Genomic DNA, 10,859 nt, shown 5'->3' on the forward strand with positions numbered 1-10,859 from the left:
CTAATAGTCATATCTTTACAAGTAATTTCACTTCATCGTAGAATAAGGTCTCTGTAGACCGAGTCTCTAAAATATCTGTTCCAAACGACCCAGTGAAACGTTGGCGAAACCCAAAGACATCCTCCTTACCATGCGTGCGGCAGATGTCGACGCCAACCGCGGTGCATTTCCGAGGGGAATTCGACAGCAGCTTTCAACGAGGGGGAACGATGCAAGAAAGAGGGTCTGAGAAACACTCGAGCAGGTCAAGGGATGAGGGCGATCGTATTTACCTAACGAACCAGACAAATTCTCTGCAACCGTGTCAAGAGGGACCGCCGCCTCTCCCCAGTTAGACCCTTAAATACTTCACACGTCAAAGCGTGTTTCACGAGCTCGGGTCACTATAGGTCATCTCCATCCACATTGCACGCTAGGTAAAGGCAATCTGAGAGAACTGTTGCTTCCAATAGTTGGTCTCTTCTAGAAGAGAAGATTATCCTTTGCAGGTTTTTAATCACAATGTTCCTGCAATCCATTCGCAGAGGAATCGCTGTAGGAAATTCTTTTCCAAATTGTTGACTGTACGATACCTTCTGCAATTTGTTTGGAATGGTGGTTGTCTGCAATGCTAAATTCTTGGAGAGATTTGGGTGTACCTAGTAACAGGATTCAGGTGTTAATGTCAGGCTATATTAACATGGATCGTAGTAGGAAATTCTTTTCTAAATTGTAGACTGTTTCTAAATAGGTAAATAAAGTGTTAAGAGAGGATAACAGGAAGATAATATAAGATTTACTTTTTGTAGATGTTCTGATGCGTTGCTAGTCTTCTTGGAATCCTACGGATGTTCTGGATAATGCTTGAAAATAATAAAAAGTGAAAAGCAAAGAAAGGAAGTAGTAAATGATCACTTTAAAGACAAATGGACACTTACCTTTATAAAAGCACTCTCACAGTTTTAAAGAACTATGATACATCAAAGAAAAGTTTTTATTCGTATGGCAATATTTATGATTCAAATAATGTGTCTTCTTATGTCTGTTAATTGACGGAATCTGTAAGGCTTATCTAGCATATCTTGTCTGTATTCTTCGATCATTCTGTATTCCTTCATGCGACTGTAAAAATGTGTACCCATTATCTACATTTTCAAGGCGATATGTAGCAATTACTCTTTCAAAGCAATAGTTCCATTGACAAGGTATTTGTTTACATTACAATTTTTAACACCAAGGTGGTGCAGTTTGGAAGATTCTAATGGTTCACTTTTATAATTCCTATGAGGCGCTGAATATATATAAAATTATAAAAGTTTCAACATAACGACTAGCCTCACGTCAGTGGTCTTTTTAATTTTTAACACCAAGATGGTGCAGTTTGGAAGATTCTTATGAATGGTTCTATTCTATAATTCCTATTCGGTGCTGAATATATATAAAATCATAAATGTTTCAACGTAACAACTAGCTTCACATCAATGGTCTTCCATCAATTGACATCAAAGCCATGCAAGGTGTCCGTCAACAAGGTATTTGTTTACATTACAATTTCTGATACCAAAATGATGTAGTTTGGAAGATTCTTGTCAATGGTTCTGTTGTATAACTCCTATCAGGAGATGAATATCGATGGATACATATCCTCAAAAAGTAGACAACGACACTACAGCAAGGTATCAGTCTCCATAAAAGAAATTTAAACTATAACAGCAATTTATCCCAGTATTCATAATTTGTATTTTCGAGCTTGCCTTCCAGAGGATGTCGACCTGGAATTCTCTAAGAAGGAAATGTTCTAGGTTTTCCCTATCGGCAGTCTTTCCCTTAAACCTAAATCTACCCAAGATGATATCTCGGTTCGTGCTGCAGCTATCCGCCCCTTCCTGTTTCCTCTTCGCGATTAGCTGGCTAATCTTTTGACCGCAGCATCCTGTGGGTGGAGAAATCACGACGTTATAAAGTTTCTGGCCAAAGCTCACGAATCCTCAAACGAAAATCGTTCATTGTCGCGTCTGCCGTCCATCAGTCTGGTGCCACGACGAAAGTTCCCTTCTGGGTTGGTGCATCTTCGAGAAGAAAATGGATTTAATGCAGCAAGTGTTTGGAAAGTGGACAGTGAGAATGAAATACCGGACAGTGACCACAGAGAGACGTTGATAAATTCACTGTGACATGGACACGAGTGACAGGAAGTTCCACTGGCTACGTCGCGGCTCATCATCGGGCACTTTGCTTACTTTTTAATGCAAGCTGCCTTATGAAGGGCAACAACGTACCAGGGGGTCGCATCGATGGACCTGCACGCTGTATCGACAGACATTGCATCGCCTTAAGGCTCTTAAACAGTTTTGTGCCAGTGGAGCTACGATAAATAATTCCTAGAGACTTATGATTATTTGAGAATGGGGAATATTAGGCCATCGATCAAGCATTCTTTACACAATTAGTGAATTCTAGCATTTGCAGATTTTCTGAAGATTAATTAAACGTGGATAGTTGAAAAGAAATGCTTGAATGCAACTGCCTAATACTTTTCCTTATTATAATACACAAGTTTCAGTAACGGAAGATGAGGCAGTCATTTATTCCTGTGAACTGAATGACTGCGACAGGATTTTCCAAAGTCTCTTCGAATCTTAAACAAGCATTCTTTGTCAAGTACACAATTGCTTTGTGAATTCTAGCATTTGTAGAGTTTTTGAAAATTGATTAAAACCAGCCAGTCAATATTAAAAGAAATGCTTGAATGCAACTGACTAATATTTTTCCTTATCACAATAAACAAATTTCATTACCATAAAAAAGATGTCTTATTTTCTCAGGACTTCCTAGACGTTAAAGTCTCCTATCCTAACAGTAAACAGTCCCGCAGTATTCTGGCCCGCCAAGCAACGTTCCTAAGCTGACAATGCTGGAAATCTCGCCTAATCGAGAAATCAATGCGTTTACCAAACAACGTGTGTGCTCCGTTTGCAGATATTTATTTCGTCTTAAATAATTAGATTCTTATATAACTAGAATTATCGGGTGTGATCATACGAAGAATGACGTTAACGAGAGAAAAAAAAAAGAAAAAAAAAGGAGAAAATTAATCAATACACCTCGCGATTGATTACGCGTTGAGGAAAATACGAACGACGCTCTCGTCGATGATAACAATAGAATCGGGTGGATCGCTGTCGGAGGCGATCGCCAATCGGAATTTTCCGTCGTCGAAGGGATTAAAGTACAACGATACATTTGTCTTGCGGCGAACGCGATTACGAATTAATTAATTTAATAAAAGAAATCGCTAGGCTCGGCTGCCTAGAGACTTATGTATACATATATAATATATATGTATGTATATATACAGTCAGGCTAGTCGGTATCAGTACTCTCTGTGTCTATCGAAGAAATTTTTGTAAATTAAATACCAGGTTTGATGTTGCAAGATGAACGTTTCATTATAAACATGTAATTGAATAGACTTTACAGGTGCATATACTTATAATGAAACATTCATCTTGGAACATCAGACCTGGTATTTAATTTAGAGAAACTTCATCGATGGAGAGAGTACGAATACTTGGGAGACCGACTGTATATATACAGGGTGAGTCACCTAAAACTTGTACCTGAAATATATCTGTTATTTTTGATAGTATGAAAGAATGTTCAGGCAGAAACACTTCAATTTCCTGGAGACAATATTACCATATGCACAAAAGGTGTCTCAAGGGCATATTTTCTGAAATTTCAAGGGCATCAGTGTTCTCTAAAATGGAACAGGGTATTTCCAATATTGTATTCTTCTAGCTGATCAAAAGACAAACAGTTTCCTCCTATGACATCTTTTTGTACCGTTAAAAACAATGAAGATATTTTAGTTACAAATCTCATCGGTCTTATAACAACAACTCCTCTCGAGGTCACCTTATTATACACCTTTGACTTTGTCTTTTCATCAGCTCCATGACTACCATATTAAAAATACTTCATTACATTTAAAAAAGTCATTGATCACCGTGGAGTCTCAGAAAATATAACCTTAAATAAAATCTTACACAGACAAATCTTAATATCATTGAAAACAAAGGAGATATTTAATATACAGATCTCAGGTGACGCACCCTGTATATATATTAATAATAATAATAAGGCAATTTCGATATTCTTTCCTTTCCGTTTTAAAAAGTACGATAGATACATACGACTCCCGCTTATACACGGGGCAGCGTGTGTTCGCATAAAATTTGTCCCCTATAAAAAGTCAGTCTCATTTTTCTACGACGTGCCGCGATTATGATGTGTTCCTCATTCCGATTTATGTACAAGTAACGGGCCGGCGGGCCACGATGGCCGATCGGGTCACACACGTATACCCTCTTAAGTACACTGATGATGATCCGAAAAGAGACACAAGGTGTCCTAGCAATCGTGGTACAACGTACATTTAATCCATCGCATGCAAATAGATTAATTAAAACAAATCTCTATGGACGACTTTCTCGAGTGATAAGTGAACTTATTCTACTTAAAACTTAACTAACTTGCACTTATTGATCTCAGTGCTTTAACAAAATTTTGTTTCGTAGAACTGTTCATACTTTTCCCAGCTGTACTTCTTAATTTCAAAAGCTTTGAGTAATCTTGAAAACCTGTCAAGTATTCTCAGACTTATCGATCCCAGGGCTTTAACAAAATTTTGTTTAGCAGAACTGTTAATGCTTTTCCCCGCTGTACCACTATTCTTAATTTCAGAGACCTTGAGTAATTTTCAAAACCTGTCAAGTATTCTCAAACTTATATTAATGCTTTTCTCCGCTGTACCACTATTCTTAATTTCAGAGACCGTGAGAAATCTTGAAAACCTGTCAAGTATTCTCAGACTTATCACTCTTCGTACTTCAACAAAATCTTGTTTCGTAGAACTGTTAATGCTTTCCCCAGCTGTACTTCTTAATTTCAGAAACCTTGAGTAATCTTGAAAACCTGTCAAGTATACTCAGACTTATAAATCTCAGTGCTTTAACAAAATGTTGTTTCATAGAACGATCAACTGGGACAAATGATGGTCCCTCGAGACTCGCGAATTCGGTTACAAACAATTTCCGCAGCCATCGTGGCCCGTCGCCGTCCGAAGCGTCGGGAAACACAGTATCCTTGTACGCTGACTTCGATAAAATTCTCTTATACACACTCGCTCTCAGTCACTCGCTCTCACGCTTAACGGTTAAACATTCGATAAAGTTTCAAGTTAGAACCATTAAAAAGGAAATGTACAACAACACGTAGAACTCTCAGCTCCCGCTCTCAACGTGTCCCCGTCCCTTAAAGCGCCGTTCTCACGAACTCGGGGACTTGGACATCGAAAACCTGAATCGTTCCACGATATTCGCGTCCCTATACAATTCAACTAGTCCTCGCGCAGGTCGAAAGCACCAGGAGAATCGATTAACGAGGATTAAAGCAAGGTAATACGCGTCTTAGCTTCAGGTAGTTCTCGATTACCCATCAGTGGCGAATTACAGCGTGAATTAATTAATTAACTAATTAATTTGTTACAGTGTTTAGCCTTTCATGCTTGATTCTGATTAAACATTGCAGATTGATAGAGAGATTTAACAAGGTGAAACTACCTCTTGTGAATGCACAGCTAATTTCCATAGAGCTGGATTTCTAAAGAATAGTTAAATACATTCAATCTGTACTTCTTTGTAAAAGTACCTTGCGCAAGACTTTGCAACCTGTGGAGACTTCTTTGAAGGAGTCCTTCGAAGGAGACTTCTTTGAAGGAGTCCTTCGAAGGAGGCTTCTTTGAAGGTGATTCAAGTGGGCCATTGCAATGGGCGATAGAGCTTGAAAAGTTGAGCATAATAATATCTTTGCAAATGAAGCTTGAGTAACATGAATAATTTTCTTGTCTTTTCCTGTTGGTCTGGCACTTTCGGTCCGCAGAGAGCTTCGCAACGCGTTACAGCGTCCTGTAACCCCTTAACTATGTCATTTCGGCGCTGAACACTTTTCTTCCTATACTTAAACACTTACTATTACGTCGTACAATCATAAACACCGATCTTCGTTCGATAAGTTACACGAATAATTAAAACGAGAAGAACGAGAGAACAATATTCGCAATCTCTGATCTTTAACCCTTTCGTCCTAGCTCTTTTTCTGTCTATACTCTACTCGCTTTTAGAAATTAAATTGTACTAAACTACGCTCGGCTATAAATCAAAGGCCGCGATAAGTTCAGTTTTCTTTACATGGAAAGCAAATTTAATTTTCCCAATGGCATCCGGAAATATTCGCTGGGACGTGCGTGTCCCAGGGTCAAAAGAGTTAAGAGTTCAGGAGAAAAAGTAGTCTCACTCTTGGCAGACGGAAAAAATTGAATTTTAAAAAGAAACGAAGCGAATTTAGCGCGTGACTTTGCCACCGAGGCCCCTGACTACGTTCGATCCTAAACGGCGGCCCGGTGGCCGAGGGATTTGTACCTTAAGATTAATCGGCGAGCATTAATTATCGTAACGCCGCTAATTTAACGCAGATTGGAACGGAGATATTAAAGCTAGACGAGGGAGTTAAATCGATTAACAATGGAAAGCGACGCGGAGACGGTAGTGATGGGCTTTAAGATGCGCGCTTCGATCGCTTCGAACACCATTGGATTCTTTACGGTGGTTTACAAAAATTCTCCAATTAACAGATTTCCGCAGGTGTCTCGAAAGTCTTGAAACGCCCGGGGTCGTTCGAAGCGTCGATGGAACTTACATTAACGGGTGACCACAGAGAGAAGTGTAGTAACTTACAGTAACGACAATTATTTATAATACAGACTTGGTATCTTTATGCTATCTTGTATTTCTAGCGCGCCTGTAACTAGAGGACTCCTTCGAAGGAGTCCATCGAAGGAGACTTCTTCGAAGGAGTCAATCGAAGGAGACTTCTTTCAAGGAGTCCTTCGAAGGAGTCAATCGAAGGAGACTTCTTTCAAGGAGTCCTTCGAAGGAGTCAATCGAAGGAGACTTCTTTCAAGGAGTCCTTCGAAGGAGACTTCTTTGAAGGTGATTCAAGTGGCCCTTTGCAATGGGTGATAGAGCTTGAAAAGTTGAGCATAATAACATCTTTGCAAATGAAGCTTGAGTAACATGAATAATTTTCTTGTCTTTTCCTGTCGAACTTAATTTTTGGTCAGCTACTGTCTCTTAGGGTTCAAATCTTCCTAACTATTAACCAAGGGTACCCAAAGCTATATATATTATAATTATATGTACATATAGTTTCAGATGAAGATGTTTAAAATTAGTCTCTCAGATAACATAAATAATGTCCTTCCTTTCCCCTGGCCCTCTCAATATTTTTCTAGCTAGTCCCTTTCAAATGTAGTGACTTAAATATCCTCTTAACCATCAACTTGAAGCACCCAGACCTGCACATAATTATATACCATACTCAGCATTTGAAGCTCTACCGCTGTGCTAAAGCTGATTTAGATATTGTCCATTCCTTGCAAGTGACCTAAATGCCTCGACACTTACAATCTTTACTATGCCACGTCTCAAGGCCTCGACTAGACCTTAACCTGAACATCGGTGTTACAATTAACAAGAGCGCAAGACATTCGAGTCACCCATTTTTCTGAAACTTTGTATACCAGTAGATTTTAAGAAAATATAGTCATGTTTAAGAAAATATAGTGTTATAGAGGCAGGCGATTTTTAGTCGATTAATTTTTAGATGTTTGTGTTGTTTCATTGTTCAAAGTTTCATTATTGCAATTTTTTGCGTCTTAAATTGCAATAATCCTATATATAATGCAATTTTCTTCTTCCTAAACTTTGTTAATTTAGTGTATTATAAGCAGATTGTGGATTTTTATGCATTTATAGGGACTTTGAACGTGCAAGAAACTACAAAATGCACACTGTGTGTAAGAGTGTAAAAGATATTGAGGGTAAAGTTCATATTATAGTATTTGCAGAGTAAAATAAATTTCTATTTAGGTACAATTTTTGTAGGTGTGTTTGCCAAGATTTTATTTTGGATAAAGATCTAATTATCAGTTTCTTCTGCAATATTCTAGTCGCGTCTTCAAATACAAAATCAAATTATTTTAAAACCAATTGAAAGACCAATTAAAAACAAAAGAATAAAATCCATCCGCAGAGAATCGAACCCTAGCACCACAAAACTTTCATCCGTTACCATTCCACTACAATCCACCTTCCAATCTAGCTTTACGAAACCCTTCTGTTATTTTTTATCAGTGATGGGCAAAACCCTAGGCTTCGAATAAATCTAAAGTTTGCTGGTATGTTTGTCTCGTTTCCTTCTTTGGAAAATTTTCAAAAGAGGAAACGAGACAAATGTATCTGCAGACTTCAGATTTATTCGAAGCATAGGGTTTTACCCATCTCTGTTATTCATTTTATTAGTTCAATGGCTTACATAAATGGCTTACACAGCAGAAACCCTTTTGTGTTTCAACAATGAAACTTTGATTGTAAGTAATTGAAAAATGTATCTTCATATCTCTGTTCTTACAATGCTATATTTTCTTGATCGAGATGACAAAATCTACCAGCGTACAAAGTTTCAAGAAAGGAAGGAAGACCAGGTCTTCCTCTGAAGGTTTTTCTCATTCTCCTAAAACGGCGCAATAGCTACATAACATTTAACTCTCGCAGGAGCTTAAAAGTGACCATAAACGTCTCGCCAAGAACTCCCCATCCGACGTTTCAAAACTTTCACAGTATCCGAGGATAAAACCGTGGCTCTTCGAGCCCTTCAACAAGATTCGAAGCGATAACAGCTTAGGGAGGGAACCGAGTGCCCATCACTCGACGCGCAATACTAATTGTTGCGAGCTTTGGTACAGGCACGTAGAAACATTATTAAATACTATGCATCGTGGCGTGCAGAGAAAGAAATAATTTACACTTCGAGTCAGTCTGTCCTTGTCGTTCGAGCGTCGAGCGATCGTCTCTGACGTATACCCTGTGTACAGAGACGAGTATCTCTCTAGTGGCCGCGTATCACGCCCGGAGACTTCGCGATCGCTCGAGGTAACGTTCTCAGCAGTTACGAGCGACAGTCGCCGCTGGTTTGTCTCCGATGAAACGAAGAAAGGTACGTAGCCGATGTCTTGGTCGCCAGGTCGACGCTAGGTCACCAGAAGTGCGACTGGACGTAACCACCGCCCATGCCTATGGGGTTAAAGCGATGAGGGTGGATCTTCTCCATTCTCATGGCGCCCGGACCGCCGCTGCCGCCGAGGAAGCTGCCGTGGGGCCCGCCACGTGGTCCGAATCCTCCGGCCCTGCCTATCATCCCTGGTCCCCCTCCGCTGATCCCCATTCCCATTCCCGGGGGTCCGCCGATCCCTCTGCCTCGTCCTCCTCCGCTCACGGCGCTACTACCACCTGGAAAAGTCGTTTAAAGGCTTTACAGTCAGCGGGAACTTGGGTGAATTTTTTAGGTATAGTACGTTCGCGACAAATTGTCGTCATTGGCTGCGGCCGGTGAAAAGAGACGACGCGGCGAGCATATCGGGATAGAGTGAGATCAATTGATTTGACAGAATTCACGTGACTTACCATTATACAGGGTGTCCCAAAAATGTTGGAGGTCCTTGAAAGGGGTGGTTCGGGGGGTAACTTGAAACAATTTTTTACTTAGCGAAAATGTTGTGCGGGGTTTCGTTGAGGAGATATTAACGGAAAACCCTCGACCAATCAGAGCGCGAGGATGTCGGCGGAGGGCGGTCGCCTAGTGCGTAGCCTACGCCTACCGCAGCCTACTCGCGCTCTGATTGATCTGGGGTTTTCTGTTAATATCTCCTCAACGAAGCCTCGTACAACATTTTCGCTAAGGAAAAAATTATTCCAAATCACCTCCCGAACCACCTCTTTCAAAGTGTTACAACGTTTTTGGGACACCCTGTATATACAAAGTGGAAGCGATTTGAAACAACTTTTTCCTTAGCGAAAATGTTGTCCGAGGCTTCGTTATGGAGATATTAAGAGAAAACCCCGACCAATCAGAGTGCTCCAACGGTATAGGCGCGCTCTGATTGGTCAACGTTTTCCGTTAATACCTCCTCAACGAAGCCTCGGACAACATTTTCGCCAAGGAAAAAGTTGTTTCAAATCACCTATAGAACCATCCCTTTGAAGGACCTCAAACATTTTTGGGACACCCTGTAGTGTCTACTAGAAAAAGATACAATTTATACGTTCCACTTAGGTTGTCCGAAAAGTTTATTCCGTGACTTGCACTCAGTTACTTTTTATGGCAATGTTTATATAAACAGACAACCTAATTTAGAGGTTAATGTTGTAACAGTAACGGAGCAAACTGAATCGTGCGCAATTCAATAATGTAACATTAGACACAAAATATCGTGTATGTTTTACTTATTAATGAAATGGAAGAAACTTTTCGGACAACCTAATATCTATTGCCGCAACATAACGGTGCTGTTGGCTTCGGTCTTCTTTTCTTAGTCATTCTCGGATTTTCGTTATCTGTATAAGTGTTTATAGGACTGTATGTTAATATAAACACCCTTACACTTAATATGTAGTCGGCACTTTGATTAGGAGGCCTACGCCGATGCTGTAAAGTCGTCATTCTGTACCACTCTGTCTCGATATGTTCGCTGTCGTCCTTTGTCATTGCAGCCAATCACAACGTAGCGCATGGTAGCAGAAGAGAGGGTCAGAGTGAGAAAGAAAATGAGTTAGCCTCGCCAACTTGTTGCGAACGAACAGTAGATACGTGACGGATGAACAAAGAGTGAGAAAGAAAGAAAGAAAGAAAGAAAGAAAGAAAGAAAGAAAGAGAGAGAGAGAGAGAGAGAGAGAGAGAGAGAGAGAGAGAGAGAGAGAGAG

At 40.0% G+C, this 10,859-nt stretch overlaps 1 protein-coding gene across 1 annotated transcript in view; it reads right to left on the reverse strand.

The window, feature by feature from the left end:
• Window positions 1-6,968: 6,968 nt before the first annotated feature.
• The window catches only part of LOC128896892 (sex-lethal homolog), a 27,012-nt gene continuing 23,121 nt past the window's right edge, over window positions 6,969-10,859 (reverse strand). The window contains exon 6 of the mRNA XM_054160460.1: window positions 6,969-9,389. Coding sequence (XP_054016435.1) covers window positions 9,136-9,389 — 254 coding nt within the window. The 3' untranslated portion in view covers window positions 6,969-9,135. The remainder of the gene's footprint in view (window positions 9,390-10,859) is intronic.

The sequence above is a fragment of the Hylaeus anthracinus genome, unplaced genomic scaffold (assembly GCF_026225885.1).
Source record: "Hylaeus anthracinus isolate JK02 unplaced genomic scaffold, UHH_iyHylAnth1.0_haploid 11978, whole genome shotgun sequence".
Classification (NCBI taxonomy): Eukaryota; Metazoa; Arthropoda; class Insecta; order Hymenoptera; family Colletidae; genus Hylaeus; species Hylaeus anthracinus.